The 16,970-nt window shown below is 39.5% G+C and overlaps 1 protein-coding gene across 1 annotated transcript; it reads left to right on the top strand.

The window, feature by feature from the left end:
• Positions 1–4,509: 4,509 nt before the first annotated feature.
• On the top strand, positions 4,510–5,997 carry LOC138812082 (T-cell surface glycoprotein CD1c3-like). Its single transcript, XM_070000019.1, has 3 exons — positions 4,510–4,799; positions 5,424–5,707; positions 5,924–5,997. Exons 1-3 carry the CDS (start codon positions 4,510–4,512, stop codon positions 5,995–5,997), a joined length of 648 nt encoding a protein of 215 aa, XP_069856120.1.
• Positions 5,998–16,970: the final 10,973 nt, after the last annotated feature.

Genomic DNA, 16,970 nt, shown 5'->3' with positions numbered 1-16,970 from the left:
AGGAAGAATTGCTCCTTTACCTTCATGAATGTTAATTTAGAAAAACTATCATAATAGATGCATTGTCTGGGGTCTAAAATTGCTGTTATATTTAGATGTTGAGATATAACATGGACAGTATCAGGATTAGTAACAAACCACAAAGTAGCTCTCATATTTACCTATATAAATTCAATATAGAAAATGCTGTCTTTTTAGGATGATGTATATTTGTTGCTGGTTGGGGTTTGAATAAAGGCCAGCTGTTTTTTTTTTTTTTTTTGTTGTTGTTGTTGGTCGTGGGAGCTTGAACTCTGGGCCTGGGCGCTGTTTCTCAGCTCTTCAGTTCAAAGCTAGCACTCTACCACTTGAGCTACAGTGCCACTTCCAGGGCCTGCTGTTTTTAAGCTTTTCATTGCTCAATCTGGTGCTCCACCAATTGATCTAAAGTGCCACTGCTGGTGTTCTGTTGGTTAATAGGAAATAAAAGTCCCAGAGTCTCTTGGTCATGCTGGCTTTGAACTGCAGTCCTCATATATCAGCCTCCTTAGTAACTAGGATTCCAAGCATAATCTATTGGTTCTTGGCTGGACAATATATTTTGATGAGGTCACAAATTTACCTTAAATGAAGATATTGGTTTTCACTGCAATGCTGCCTTTGTCCTTGCTATCACCCAAGAAGTTAGCCTTTGCGTGGAAATGAATACTGCACAACAAAATCTTAATTATAGGCTCATCAGGAAGTCTAAATGCATTCATGGGTAGTCAAATGTTGCTCAAGAAAATGTTTAAAAAAAGCCCACTAGGTTTCTAGCTGGGATTCCATGCATGGAAATATTATTCACCAGAGTGCATTACAGTCCTGAATGTCCTTCTGCAGTTGGGAATGCTGTGACAGATGAGATTATCCTGTCAATCTCCATATGCTCACATGCTTGATGAGATACCTGTGGACGGATAGGTATTTTGGTGAATAAATATATGAATTAGAGTCAGTAGAAGGGTTTATTCATAGTTTTATAGTCCGGTGTACTGGGAATGTCTGCAATGTCACCACTAAGGCAGTGGTGGGTGCCTGGAGCAGTTACAGGATATGTGAGACCACAAATTCTCCAATTTACAAAAGAACCAGTGAATCTCAAGAAATGAGAAAGGATAAAGGGTGAGAAGTAGCAGAGATGAGTTTCAGGACACCTGGAATGGGAAGGGAAGGCTGGGTTGATCAGAATAAGAGACACATAGAAGTCAAGATGGCCGAGTGGTCTAAGGAGCTGCGTTCCGAATAAGAGACACGATTGAGTGTAGAGGCACAGTTATGTATAGAAACTGGGCAACCATACAACTTCTCCTTTGTAATTTTACAGCTAGATGAAGTGACCTTTGCATGTCACACACCCCTTGGAAGAGGAACAGCTGAGGAAGAGAGTTACATGGGGGCAGAACTTAGTGAAAAGGAGGGTGGCTGGAAATGGGAGAGGAGGGAATGACTTGAGTTCAGATGGGAGGGGAAATGAAGGATGGAGTAGGAAGGTGAGGCTGAGAAAATAGAAAGGTTTTCTTATATTCAGTTGCTGTTGGAAACCATTGTTTGTTGGTGAGAGAAGGAAGACAGAAGAGAGTTGAGGCAGGGTAGCTTAGTTGCTAGCAGACATCAAAGATCAGCTTTGTTTAGAGAAGGAAACACACATCTGCGTATGCTTTGCTGTTTCTTCAACTTCCACTACTCGCTGCTCTCCTCCCAGGAGGAGAGGGTAGGGACATCTCTGTTGGCTGCTTAGTAGGGTGGATGGGAGTGGATTTGAGTGGGCTTTCCATGAGCTTTACAGTTAGTCCCCAGATGCTTATAATCTGCATCTTTGTGTCCAAGTCCAGTTGTTTGTTTTAGAGGATGGTGCTAGGGCAGCAAGGGCTCTGGGGAGGGAAAATATTATTGATGAACTGGTTGTTATCCTTCTCTCTCTAGTAACTGGTTTGTTTTCTATCTTCTCTCTGTTTTGCTTATGTTTTCACTTATGCTACTGTACATTCATCCATCCATAGTGATCCATGAACATACCACATTTCGTCTCAGCCAGATCTCATACTATGCCAATGAATCCTGGGCACAAACTCTGGGGTCTGCTTGGCTGGATGAATTACAGACTCATCGTTAGGACAGTGAAACAGGAACAGCAATTTTCTTGCACACATGGTCCAAGGGAAACTTCAGTAATGAGGAGTTGACAGATCTGGAGCTGCTTTTCCGTGTGTATATGATTGGGATACGTCAGGAGATTCATACCTACTCCACAGACTTAGGGCTTAGCTGTAAGTTTAACCAATAAGGAGAATTCTTCAGAGGGTTCTTGTAATTGAAACCCTTTCTCTATTCCTTTTTTTAAAATTTGATTTTATTTTATTTGTGAACATACTGTACAGAGGAGTTACAATTACATGGGCAGGATAATGTGTACACTTCTTACCAAGCATTGCAGCCTCCTCCTTTGTTTACCCTTCACATCCCTTCCCAGCCTACCCCTCCCCCCATCCCAATCCTTCTCCCCCCCCCCCACCCCCTCCCCCCCCACCGACGTTGTAAAGCTCGTTTTGGACATGACAACTTGTACTTCTCATTGTTGCAACAGGTCCACCTGTATCCTTAAACAACTGGTTTTTCCCCATCTCCTCCACAAGTTATACTGACATCAAATATAGTGAAAGCAGGGGTTATACTGTGGGGGAGGGACATACAAAACAACAAAGAGATAATCTTATAATGCGTTAGAAACACATACATGAAAGAAAAAAAAACATTAAAATTCACATCTAAGGGTTCATTTTCCTGACATCACATTATCTGACCTTTTCTGCTTGACTCATACATATACTAGCTATTACAAATAAGGGAAACCATGGGACCTATGTTTCTTTGGGCCTGGCTTACTTCACTTAATACAATTTTTTCCAAGTTTTTCCATTTCCTAACAAATGGGGCAATGTCATCCTTTCTGATGGAGGCATAGAATTCCATTGTGTATATATACCACATTTTCTTGATCCATTCATCTACTGAGGGGCATCTGGGTTGGTTCCATATCTTAGCTATGGTAAATAATGCTGCAGTAAACATAGTTGTGCTGGTAGCTTTAGTGTGGTCTTGTTTGTAAACATTTGGGTAAATGCCCAAAAGTGGGATTGCTGGGTCATAGGGGAGCTCTATGTGAAGTCTTTTGAGGAACCTCCATACTGCTTTCCAAAGTGGTTGAACAAGTTTACATTCCCACCAACAATGAAGTAAGGTTCCTTTCTGTCCACATCCCCTCCAGCATCTGTTGTTGTTAGAGTTCTTGATTTTTGGCATTCTAACTGGAGTGAGGTGATACCTCAATGTTGTTTTGATTTGCATTTCTTTTAAGGCTAGGGATGTTGAACATTTCTTCATGTGTCTATTGGCCATCCTTCTTTCTCCTTCAGAGAAGTTTCTCTTTAAGTCTTTCGCTCACTTATTTATTGGGCATTTGTTCCTTTGAGGGTTTGTTGTTGGGGGTTTTAATTTTTTGAGTTCCAAGTATATTTTAGATATGAGACCCTTGTCCATTGTATGGCTAGTAAAGATCTTCTCCCGTTCGGTGGGCTTTCTATTGATCTTGCTAGCTATGTCATTTGCCCTGCAGAAGCTCTGCAACTTTATGCAATCCCATTTGTCCAACCTTTCTTTGATTTGTTGTGTTTCCGGGTCTCTATTCAGAAAATTTCGACCTGAGCCAAGGAGACCTAGGGTTTCTCCTATTCCATCCTGTAATGTTTTCAGAGTGTCTGCTTTGAGTTCAAGGTCTTTGATCCATTTGGAGTTGATTCTGGTGCAGGGTGATATATAAGGATCTAGCTTAAGTTTTCTACATGTAGTTAACCAATTTTGCCAGCACCATTTACTGAAGAGGTTGTCTTTCTTCCATTCTATTGTTTTAGCTCCCTTATTGAAGATTAGATGGCTATAGGTCTGTAGGTTCATTTCTGGGTTTTCAATTCTATTCCATTGGTCCTGAGGTCTGTTCCTATGCCAATACCAAGCTGTTTTGATTACTATGGCTTTATAGTAGAGTTTGAAGTTTGCTATTGATATTCCTCCAGCAGTGTTCTTTCCGTTGAGGAGTGTTTTTGCTATTCGGGGTCTTTTATTGTTCCATATGAATTTTTGGATTGCCTCTTCTATTTCCTTGAAGAATGAGGTTGGAATTTTGATAGGTATTGCGTTGAATTTGTAGATAGCCTTGGGAAGAATTGCCATTTTCACAATGTTAATCTTTCCAATCCAGGAGCATGGGAGGTTTTGCCATTTTTTAAGTTCTGTGTTGATTTCCTTTTTTAAGATTTTAAAGTTTTCATCATAGAGGTCCTTCACTTCTTTAGTTAAGTTAATTCCTAGGTATTTTATTTTTTGTGGGGCTTTGGGGAGGGAAAATATTATTGATGAACTGGTTGTTATCCTTCTTTCTCTAGTAACTGGTTTGTTTTCTATCTTCTCTCTGTTTTGCTTATGTTTTCACTTATGCTACTCGACATTCATCCATCCATCGTGATCCATGAACATACCACATTGCTTCTCAGCCAGATCTCATACTATGCCAATGAATCCTGGGCACAAACTCTGGGGTCTGCTTGGCTGGATGAATTACAGACTCATCGTTGGGACAGTGAAACAGGAACAGCAATTTTCTTGCACACATGGTCCAAGGGAAACTTCAGTAATGAGGAGTTGACAGATCTGGAGCTGCTTTTCCGTGTGTATATGATTGGGATAAGTCAAGAGATTCATACTTACTCCACATACTTGGGGCTTAGCTGTAAGTTTAAACAATTGGGAGAATTCTTCAGAGGGTTGTTGTAATTGAAACCCTTTCTCTATTCCTTTTGATGAGATTTCTCATCATCTCATCTCACAACAAAAGTCTACATGCCTCCATCTCTCGAGTTATGTGTTGAACATTAATCAAAATTACCTAGATTTTTGCCACTTCAGCAGTCTTTTCTATTGTGCTTTGTTGTGTTTTCTTGTGATCTTCATCTGTGGCTTAAATTTGGAGGTAGAGAATTGTCTTATCCTGTGCTTGACTCTCTTAAAACATAATCCCTTCTGCTATTTCTTCAATTTCTTTGGACATTTGTGTTCATTATCTAGCACTTGTGATGCTGACTCTATGCATCATGAGATTTGGGCTCCTGTCTCTCTGTAGTTCCTAGTCTGTATTATGTCAATCTCACCTCTTATTTTCTCTGAACTTTTCAATCTCCTTTTAATTCAAATTATTTGTTCTTCCTTGTTTCTGACTGTATGTATCTTTGGCTCATTCTCCTACCTATGTAAGACCCTTCTTTCCATTCTCCATTTCCAGACAAGATCCTTAAATTCTAATATTGCTTTCAAATTTGTTATTTGAACTCTTTATCTCATTCTTTTCTTTCTCAATATCCTGTTGAATTACAAGTGAGACTTGGGTGTGAGCTGTCCTTTAGAGAGAGCTTCAAAGGCTTCTTACAGGCAGTTTTAGATGGATCAGATTTTCTGAGTTTCCAAAACAGAACTTGGGTGCCATCTCCAGAGGGTGGGAAACAGGCCCAGAAGACGTGTGATCTCCTCAATCAGTGTGAAGACATCAAGGAAACCATGGAGAGCCTCATGAGCAAAACCTGTCCCCAGTTTTTCTTGGGTATCCTGGATGCAGGAAAGATGTATCTTCAGAGACAAGGTCAGTTCAGCCTCTCCCTCTAATGTGTTTTCTTCATGTCTTCCCCTTCTCATCTTCCTGTTTGAACTCAGGACATGGTGGAGGACAAGAGGGAGTGGGTTGCAGGGTGAGAATTCCCTAAGGGAGACAGAAGACATTAGGCAGATATCTAAGCACTGAAGCCATGTGTTAGGGGCACATCTGTCCTCATGTGACTCCCTCTTGTATTCTCTACAGTGAGGCCAGAGGTCTGGCTGTCAAGCTCCTCTCTCCTTGGGTCTGGCAGACTAATGTTGGTTTGTGTTTGTTGAAAAATTAAACCTAACACTCAACAAAGTATGTTGGTAGATTTTTTCCCCCCTTGTATTCCTTCCTAACACTGTGACATTTGAAACATTCATGTCTCTCTTTGAATGCTAACATAGCTGAGAAATTCTAGCATCCTAAAACTCTCTCTCCTTTTGGATGTATCTGTAAGAAAATAGCACAGGTAACCTCCTTTATACATTAATTTGTCAAATTGTATTAAACTTAAAGTAGATGCATCCTGAAATTTCCCATCAACAGTATGATTGATTTTGAAATTTAGAATTGGAGATTATTATGTGTATTTGTATCATATAATGTGGTGTTGGAATGCACATATACACTGTGACATGATTAAACCAGAGCAAATGATTAGATCAGAGCTCCTGACATATCCATTACCTTTAATTTAGAATCCTGACAATAAAATTTGAAATCAGGGGGCTAGGAAGGTGGCTCAGTGGTAGAGTGCTTGTCTTGCATGCCTGAGGCCCTGGGTTCAATTCCTGAGCACCACATAAGCAGAAAAAACCAGTAGTGGTGCTGTGGCTCAAGTGGTAGAAAGCTAGCCTTGAGCTGAAGAGCTGAGGGACAGCGCCTAGGCCCAGATTTCAGGTCCCACGACCAACCCCCCCCCCTAAAAAAATGATAAGGCTTTATGCGGCTTTCAGTTTTATTTTTCTTTCTGAGCATCATTGTGGTTATTCTGGGTCTTCTGTGATTACCTGTGAATTTTAGATTTTTTTCTACTCTTACTTAAAAGGGCCAGTAGGATTTTTATGAGGATATCAAATTAATCTGGAATATGTAAATTGTTTTTGTTCTAGATAGAATATTTGTGTTAACACTATCAAAATTTCCAGATAATGATCATTGGATTTTTTTCCTATTTATTTTAACTTTCCAGATGAATGCATTGTAGTTTTCTATGTACTAGTTTTGAATATCCTTGGAATATCCTTGGGTGTTTATTCCTAATTATTTTATTCTTTTTTATTTTTATTTTTTCGACCGGTCATGGGACCTGAACCCTAGGTCTGGGCGCTGTCCCTCAGCTCTTCAGGTCAAGGTTAGCGCTTAAGTCCCAGTACCACTTCCAGCTTTTTCTGTTTATGTGGTGCTGAGGAATCGAATCCAGGGCCTCATGCATGCAAGGCAAGCTCTCTACCACTGAGCCACCTTCCCAGCTCTACTTTATTCTTTTTTATGCTCTTATAAGTAGGATTATTTCTTAATTTCTTTTTGTAACTGACACTTAGTCTTAATTACCTTTTTTTTTCCTTTTCTTTTTGTGCTTGAACTCTAGGCCTGAGCTCTGTCCCTGAGCTTTTGTGCTCAAGGCTATCACTCTACCACTTGAGCCACAGGCCCAGTTTCACCTTTTCATGTTTAATTGGAGATAAGAGTCTTAGGGGCCTTCCTGCCCACGTTGGCTTCCAACTATGATCCTCAGACCTCAGCCTCCTGGGTAGCTAAGATTATGGGTATGAGCCATCAGTGCCAGGCTTTACTTTCCCTTTTAATATGATTTGTTATTAGTCTGGACAAAGAGAACTGATTACTGTATGTTGATTTTTGTATTTTGCAATTTTTCTGAATTTGTTTTACTCATTATGGCAGGCACATGGAACTCATTCTGTTCTTTGCCTATCAGTTATACTTCATTCAAGTAGTTGAAAGATATGACTTAACTATGCCATGAAGATTCTGAGCTAAAAATAAAGTGTATGAGTTCATGTCCAGGTTCAGGATCAGATTAGATCTTGAATAAGGACAGAGCTGAAGTCGGTGTGTGTGTATAGCAGTATTCAGTAAACACCAGTTGAGTATATGAATGCATGTATAAATCAGCATGCAAATTAAAAATATACTTGTTATAAAATAATAAACATGGTAAATGACATGAAAACATACTTGTCATATAGTTGATTTTATTACTTGATACATTTTTAATTTTTTTATTTTTTGGGTCTGGTCATAGGGCTTGAACTCTGGGCTTGGGTGCTGTCCCTCAGCTCTTCAGCTCAAGGCTAGCGCTCTACCACTTGAGCCACATTCCCAGTCCTTGATACATTTTAAAAAATGTGATACAATAATGTATTTCCTTCTGTTTCCTCTGTATGGATTAGTTGTTTTTTGCTGCTCCTGGGGCTTGAACTCTGGGCCTGAGCACTGTCCCTGAGCCTCTTTTTGCTCAAAGCTAGCTCTGCCATTTGAGCCAGAGTGCCACTTCTGGATTTTTCTTAGTAGTTTATTAGAGATGAGTCTCCTGGACTTTCCTGACCAGACTGGCTTTAAATAGCAAACCTCAGATCTCAACCTCCTGAGTAGCTAGGATTACAGGCATGAGCCACCAGTGCCTAGCTTGCTTGGATACCTTTTAATGATCATCAACCCATTGTTAAAAATTGTCCATTCAACAGAACCTCCAGGACATGGAGTTAATGGAAAACATTCTGCTAAGAATGTGGAAACAAAGGTTCAAGGAAGTAAAGTGACCTTTCAAAACTATGTATGTGAATTTGAAGGAATTGGGGTAGGCATAAAAAGAGTAAAAGTCCAGATTGGAGTGGACATGAGAGTGCAGTAGGCGTCCCAGAACTCTGTAGGGCACATTGTATTCTCTGATATACAATTTGTATGAAGATATTTGTTGGCCAGAAGAAACAGGAAGACACTACAGAGCAGAAACGTTGCTGAATCAGAAAACAAAAAATGAGCCCTGAGAATCCAATGTGATCTCAGGGAGATGCTGCACCTGCTGCTGTGTTGAGCTCTTCTCCTTCCAGGTGCGGAGAACAGAATGGTAAAAGTAACTCTGCAGCTCCCTGTTGCAAAGGCGCTGTACTTAGCCAGGTATGCCTGGCCACTAAGTCTCTGAGCCTTGGTGTCTTCAGCTGTCTTCCATCATTCTGGAAGTTGGGGCTGGAATGAAGCCTGAGTCTCTGCAATAAGCTTTTCCTTATGGGTTGCACAGAGTCTGGGGTCTTATTTTCTACATCTTTTCAGGATCCAGGTCTTCTTGCCTTCTCATATTTCTTCCTTTCTCTTCACCATGTTTCCTTTCTTCTCGAGCCTTCCCTGGATAAACTCTTTCCATGTCATCCAAATTTCATCTTTTGCCAACAGCACTTGGACTCAATTATGAAGGCTCAGGCTGTCTAGGTGAACTGCAGACTCATAGGCTAGGACAGTGACTCAGGCACTGCCATCTTACTAAAGGACTGGTGCAAGGGCAAGTTCAGTGAAGAGGAGACAGCTGAGATGGTGAGCTGAACTCTTTGAGATCTGTTTTCACTCTTACTTGAGAACTTCAAGTCAGCATCACTGAGTTCAGTTGGAATGTGAATCCAGTAGTGAGACCAGGCAGGATCCAAGGACTTTTCAGTCTTTGGTTCAGGGCATTCTCCTCCCCTCCTTTCTCTTCCCCTGCCCTCTCTCCCTTTACCCCTCCATTCTCCTTCCCTTCCTCTAGTTTATTCAGCATGAATAAAAGCATTGGAGAAAAAGAGATCAGCTAGCAGCTAAATTATGTGCTTCCTTTTATTTATTATTTCTTTGCTATTATTTAATATTCATACTTCATGTTTTCTTTATTTTTAATATCATGACTTTAAGTCATGGGTCAAGATGTTTAGTGAAGGTTTTCCTTGTGTTTCTCACTTTGAATGGACCCTAGTTTGCAGTGAAAGGAAGATTTGAATCATTGGTCTCACTCAGGTCAATTTCTTTGGGCCCTGATCTCATTTTTTGTACAATGCAGATTGTGTTTCTTAACGTAAGATTTGTTTCTGCCTTGTGAGTCATGTCATGTTCCCCAGCTGAAGCAGCAATTCTAGGTAGTGACTTTTCCAGGTTAGTCTGAGTAAAGTGTCACACCACACTGCTGTCACATTTTATTCAAACATTTTTTAAGTATCTATTTTCAATATTCCTTTTTCAGAGCACTCTATTTTTTTACATTTTTGTTACTGTTGCCATTTAAAATATGAGCCATGTAACACTCTAAATTTAATCTATCTTGCTCAAAGTTATATCCTTCTGCCTAATGATGGCCTGATTTAGTGTGTATTTAAATGTATATGTAAAAATACAAATCTGTTTGAATGAGAAAAAGACCCTGAATTTTGACTCATTGAAGAGCTTTCATTGCCATCAGTCTGTCTCTGAAGGCCCTAGATCTCCAGTGTGCTGGTGTCACAGTGGAGATTCAGGTGACATAGTTACAATGTAATTTTATTCATTATGAAGAACGACATTATGCCATTTGCTGGGAAATGGACAGACCTGGAAAAATTATATTTAGTGAAGTAAGTCTGGCTCAGGGAGACGAAGTTATCTCTCATGTGGAAGTTCTATGTAAATTACATATATATATATTCAGGGTCATATGCATGTACACAAACATATTAACTAAAGTATGGTATATGCAGGGGAAGATTCCAATGGTGTAACTCATTTCAACAACAAACTTGCAATTTAACAAAATGAATCCAGGAATTTTGAGCATGTTATGTGTGTGTGTGTGTGTGTGTGTGTGTGTGTGTGTGTGTGTGTGTGTGTGCGTGCGCGCACGTGTGCACATGTGCATGTATGCACACACACGTGTGCATACACACATGCATGCTAGGAGCACAAGAATGGGGAGTGGAAGGGTGGGCAAATGCAGTCATAGTATTCATTGTACCTATGTGAAAGTAGATCCAGGTTACTTGAGGAGATCGGTGGGGTTGGAAGAAATGGGGGAAATGATGAAAAGCAGGACATTGATCAAAGTACATTGGTCAAGGTATGTTGAATTGAACCCCTTTGTGTGACTACTTGCAAAGAATGAAAGAAAAAGATGCAGGTGGATCATTGGCAGTGTTCCAAGTTGGTAAAATGTCAACTCTCAGTGCGCTCCTACAGGTTATAACCATTTCACATGTGGTAAGAGGTACACACACACATGGAACGCAGGAAGGAGAAAGGAGATCCCAGAGATCCCATTGGAGTATTCCGTACTGTGAGTGGCAAGGTGAGATACCAATTAATTGCTTCTCTGGGTTTCTCTTCTGTTCTACTTTGGTGATCCCCAGGGACTCTCCTAGGGAAAGATGACTCTTCTGCACTGTGACATTTTTTGGGAATGTCAAGGTGCCTGAATAAGATAACTGAGTACATACTAGTTCTCCTTCTGGAAAGATACTGGCTTTGGAGAATATCTTTCTAATATATTCCTCTTGGAAAATGGGGTAAGTTGACAATAAAGAAAGCTTTTTGTAAGTGGACCAACCAGGATAGGCGGAAATAGAATTGTGGACCTCTGAGAATATTATCTGCAGATGAAAGAAGATACGCTGCACTTTATCTTGGGCTTCTGTTCAAATGAGGAAGAAAGCTTCAGGCACTGATTCTCCAGTGTACCCACAGAAGACACCTAGAGGTTTTTGCTACTTATACTTTATCCATATTGAGTTAAAGCAAATCATTATCTTTTCTCCATTAACCACTTTGCCCCCCCTATCACTTTCTTTTATAAATGATCCCGTCATTTTTATTAGCTGATCAAGATGAAACTTATTTCCAATTTTCTGATAATTTTCACAGAATAGCCAGATACTTGAGTCTCCTTTATAGTCTATCAGACTTTACATTCCCTCTTCCATAATCCTGACCCAAGAGTGAACACCATAGACAAAAACACAACATATGTTATGAATTACTTGTTATGACTGATAATATAATAATGATTGCACATTGAATGTTAGTGTGACTTAAATGCCATTACCAGTGTGAAAATGAAAAAGTACATGACATTGTTAAAGCTAATTGGATAACAAAAATAATTTGAATGAAATAGGAAAACAAGAGAAAAGAGAAAAATAATTTGAGTGGCATCTCTTTAGAGCAGACATAAACACACTTTATAAGAATGCTGACCAGTTACTATTTTTCTCTTTCTACAGATGAGAGCAGCAGTCATTTAACTAATGAGTAATGTAGACAATAATGTTCCAAATTTTCTGCTTTAAATAACAAACCACTCATTTGAAAAATAATGATTAGAAGTCTTTTGTCTTAGTCTGATTCCTACTATTATATAAAAATACTTTAGACAATCATCTTCAAAAGGGGAAAGTTTTATTTTGGCTTATAGTTTTTGAGGCCTCAGTCTTGATCAGTTTAGTTCTGACATCTAGACCTACACACACACATATCTATCACCTGTGCAGAAGCTGGACATTCTATAGCAGCTGTAAAGTGAAGGAAGAAGGAGGAGGGAGAGACAGAGAAAGAAATACAGAAAGAGAACAGCAAACTAATATTTTAGTTTCCTTTAATGGTATGATTTTGTGACCTATGATCTCCTTGTAGGCAGAAGCTTGTTCCTCCTCCTTCTCTTCCTCCCCCTCCTCCTTCTCTCTCATCTTCCTCTTCTTCTTCCCGTACTTCTTCCTCCTCCTCCTCCTCCTCCTTCTCTTCCTCTTTCTCCTCCTCTCCTCCCACTTCCTCTTCTTCCTCTTCCTCTTCCCCTTCTCCTTCTCCTCCTCCTCCTGCTTCTCCTCCTCCTCCTCCTGCTCCTCCTCCTCATTCTCCTTCTCCTTTTCTTTCCCCCTTCCCTTCTCCTTCTCCTTCTCCTTCTCTCCTTTTTCTTGATCTCCCTCTTTTCCTTTTCTTTCCTTAATCCTTCTCTAGATTTCAATATGCATTTAAATTTTGCTAGCTAGGTAGGTTTCATGTTAAGTACTCAACACACACACAAAGTAGGATGAGGTGAAACTTTAGGAGGTAATGGATATGTCCTTGGACTTCAGTGTGCTTATGATTTATGAGTATATCTCCATGACCAAACACGAACTTACATATCTTAAGCATGTAGAGCTTCTTAGATGCCAATGACCCTAAATAAAGTGATTAAGAGAATTTTTTTGTTGGTCATGGGGCTTGAATACTGGGCCTGGACGCTGACCCTGAGCTGTTCAGCTCAAGGCTAAAGCTCTACCTCTTGAGCCACAGCACTATTTCTCTTTTTTAGTGGTTTATTAGAGATAAGAGTCTTATAGACTTTCCTGCCTGGGCTGGCTTTGAACCACGATCCTCATATCTCAGTCTCCTGAGTAGCTAGGATTATAGGCATGAGCCACCGGCACCAGCCGATGAAGAGAATTTTTGAAGCACAAATGCCACTGTCTCACAATGATTACAAACTGAAATGTGATGATATCTACACAGAAATTACAGTGACCCAAATCTGCTCACCTGCACTAGTGTAAACTGAACCTACTGAATGTAGGCCTCACTTGTGGTGGGAGGCTCACACCATTGCCTCTGAGCATCAGTTACCAAACTGCACCTGCTTAGTTGCATCCATTTCCAGTGCATGTTTCCATTTGTCAGCTGTCTGCTGCCCACAACATCACTCACAGCAGCATCCATACTGGGAAAATGTTATCTTGTCTAGAGTGCAGCCACCTGCTTTTCTTTGGATCAATGATCTTTGGATGCCTTTATAGAATTTCAGGTTCTCCACATAGAGGCTTGAGATATGCATAATCGTCCCAGCTCCTTGTCACTTAGGTAGCCAGCTCCAGAAGCTGCTTTGCCTGTGTTTGGTCTCCTGAAACCTCTTGTGTGCAATAGCATCAGCTCCTGACGCTCAATGTGTCTTGAGAATCAAGAAATTATTTCCTTTCTCCTTTTTATTCAGGTTGAGTAGATTGGCAAAATGAAATCACACAGGTCTCAAAAGATATATGTAAAGTCATCTTGAACTCAGCATGCTAAAGAACCTAAAATGTGTTTTTTCTTTTTCTTTTCTTTTCTTTTCTTTTCTTTTTTTTTTTTGCCAGTCCTCATCCTTGAACTCAGGGTATGGGCGACGTCCTTGAGCCTATCTGTGATCAAGGCTAGCACTCGACTACTACCTTCTTTTTGTTCTTAATATATATTTTTTATTGTAAAGATACTGCACAGAGGGGTTACAGTTACATGAGCAAGGTAATGAGTCCATTTCCTATCAAGAATTGTTACCCTCTCCTTTATTTTCCCCTACCATCCCTTTCCTCCCTACCTTCCCAGAGGTTCTTTTTTTTTCTTTAATTGTGATTAAGTGATTACATTCCCAACTCTTCTCTTGCCTCCCTGCCCCCTGCAAAGTTGTAAAGTTCGTTTTCAACATCGTGTCTGTACATCTCATTGGTACAATGGGTCATCCTGGATCCTTATTTCAGCATTTTGTTATTTCCCTTTCCCTCCCCAAATTAGAAAAAAATTTATGTACAAGATGCAGGACAGTGGAATCAAATACAGTGACAACAGGGATTGTAACATGGGGGAAGAACATACAAAGAAACAAAAAAAATCACATAGCACTATAAGTACATTAAAACAAACAGCAACAAAGATGAAGCCTGTTGTGTTCCTATCTTGGGGTACATTTTGCTTAGCATCAGCTTGTATGGTCATATGTACATAGCTTTTGACCTCTTCTGCTTGTCCCAGACATATACTAGTTATTGCAGACAAGGGAAACCATGGGACCTATGTTTCTTTGAGTCTAGCTTACTTCAATTAATGTATTTTTTCCAAGTCTTTCCATTTCCAAACAAATGGGGCGTTGTCATTCTTTCTGATGGAGGCATGGAATTCCATTGTATATACATACCACATTTTCCTGATCCATTCTTCTACCGAGGTGCATCTGGATTGATTCCATATCTTAGCTATGTCTACTACTACTCTTTTTATATTTTTTATTGTAAAAAACTGTACAGAGTGGTTACAGTTACATGAGCAATGTAATGAGTACATTTCCTATCAAACATTGTTACCTTCTCCTTTGTTTTTCCCCTACCATCCTTTCCCTCCCACCTCCACAACTCTACCACTATTCTTTTTTTTCTACCACTACACTTGAACTACAGTGCCACTTTAGGCCTTTTCTGAAACATGGTCCCATGGTTTCCCTTATTTGCAACAATTAGTATATGTCTAGGATAATCTTAGCAGATGAGCAAAATAGCTCAATAGCTATGCACATATAACCATGTAAGATGATGCTAAGTGAAATGAATTCCAAGACATGGACAGAAGAGGTTTTCCTTTGTTGTTGTTGTTTTTTAATGCACCATGTGATTTCTTGTTTCTTTTGTATGTTGTTCCCCCTATGGTATATCCCCTGTTGTCACTGTATTTGATTTTGGTACCCTGGGTTTTGCATATATGTTTATCTGAATTAAGGAAGGGTAGGGAACAACAGAATGGTGAGACAAAAGGACAGAAGGGAACGAATGCGACAGTGACACTCAGAAGACAACATGCTTGAAATGACCTGTGTAACTTGCAGAGGGTGTTAGGAGAGAGAAAATAGGAGAAAAATGAGGGAAGTGGTAACAAGTTTGACAGGAAATGTACTTATTACCTTACTTATGTAACTAATCCCTCTGTACATCAACTTGACAATAAAGAGATACATAGAAGATGAAAAAAGAATCTCATGGACTTTCCTGCACTGAGTAACATTGAACTCCAATCTTCAGATCTCAGCTTCCTGAGAAGCTAGGATTACAGGTGTGAATCAATGGTGCCCAACTTAAAATACATTTTCAATACCTGTCACTGATAAAATTATTCTTTAAAACATTAGGATATTTCCACTAGCATGCCAGTACAGTTCATATGTATGGCATAAGCGTTTATATTCTACATTTAAAGCAACAAAGTGTATGTTATGGATGTGCTGGATGTTTTGGTTCCATTTTTATTAAAACATTAGGCTACTAGAATTCATGTGAAAACAACAAGGACTCAGAAAATATGAAATAAAAGCATTAGTTTCAAAGGAAAAGATACTAGAATATTATATATGGTACTTCACTTCTGATCAGTTTTAATAAACAGCTTTATCTACATCCCATTCTATTACTGTAAGTTTATTGAGATGTATGTGTCTGTGCATAGACAGGCAGAACAAAACAGGGAAAATAGGCAAAGTATTCACAAATAAAATATACATTGAGTAATACATATTAGTTCTTGTCTACAAGATAATCAAAACACTTTCAAAGGATCCCATGGTCCAAGAGCTGGTGGCTCACCGCTCTAATCCTAACTATTCAGGAACCTGAAATCTGAGTATTGGGGTTCGAAGCCAGACTGAATAAGAAAGTCAGTGAGACTCTTATGTCCAATAACTGCCAGCAAACCAGAAGTAGAGCTGTGGTTAAAGTGTTAGAGTGCAGTGAACCAAAGAATTCACGGATAGTGCCAGACCCTGAGTCTAAAACTAAAACTAACATAAATATATTTGTTTGAACAAATTTTGAGGTATTTATCTGTTTTTTAAATCATCATCTTACTTTCATTTAATTGTGGATATTAAAAATTTTGTATTTAAATGTTTCAAGTTCACAGATATATTTATTCTTTATATTTGGCAGCTTGGTTAACAAATAAAGAAAATAAGGTTTTTCTGCTGTCTTTTCAGTTGTGAGTTTCTGCTTTTTCCACTGGGACCTTGGCAAATTGTCTATTTTTTATTTTTACTGTTTTATTGGAAAATTCTGGAAAGTTTAATAAAGTAGAAGAGAAGATATGAAAACAGGAACCCAGGACTAAGAATATGAGATTAGGCAATCCAGACAAGGAAATAAAACAGGGAATGAAGCTGTGGACAACAGTAGGAAAAGAGTCATGACATTAAGGGAGAAGACAGAACAGTGGGAGGATGGAGGATGAACTGGGTGTATAAAACAAAAACTCCTTCCAGGGTTCAGATGCTCATGAAGCTGAGCAACTGTTGTGTATTCCCCTGTATGTATAGATATGACATCAAAGCTTAGAGAGGTTGAGACAAGGGGAATTTCTTTGAGGTCATCTGATGAACGTGGAGTCATGGAGAGAAGCTGCAGGCCAAGGAAGGAAGAGGGAAGTGAAATCTGGAGTGGAGAAGGCAGGCTGTGCAAGAAGGACACATTTCCCTCTCTGATCTGCAAGT

This window comes from Dipodomys merriami, unplaced genomic scaffold (genome assembly GCF_024711535.1).
Source record: "Dipodomys merriami isolate MVZ:Mamm:240054 unplaced genomic scaffold, mDipMer1.0.p SCAF_56, whole genome shotgun sequence".
Lineage (NCBI taxonomy): Eukaryota > Metazoa > Chordata > Mammalia > Rodentia > Heteromyidae > Dipodomys > Dipodomys merriami.
Note: the sequence above shows the minus strand (reverse complement) of the source record. Positions and strands in the feature narration are given on the sequence as shown.

Coding starts and splice junctions, on each gene's coding strand:
- LOC138812082 (XM_070000019.1), top strand. CDS start 4,510: ATGCTACTCGACATTCATCCATCCATCGTGATCCATGAACATACCACA. Junction 4,800..5,423: donor TACTCCACATACTTGGGGCT/TAGCTGTAAGTT, acceptor TTCTTTTCTTTC/TCAATATCCTGTTGAATTAC. Junction 5,708..5,923: donor GATGTATCTTCAGAGACAAG/GTCAGTTCAGCC, acceptor TATTCTCTACAG/TGAGGCCAGAGGTCTGGCTG.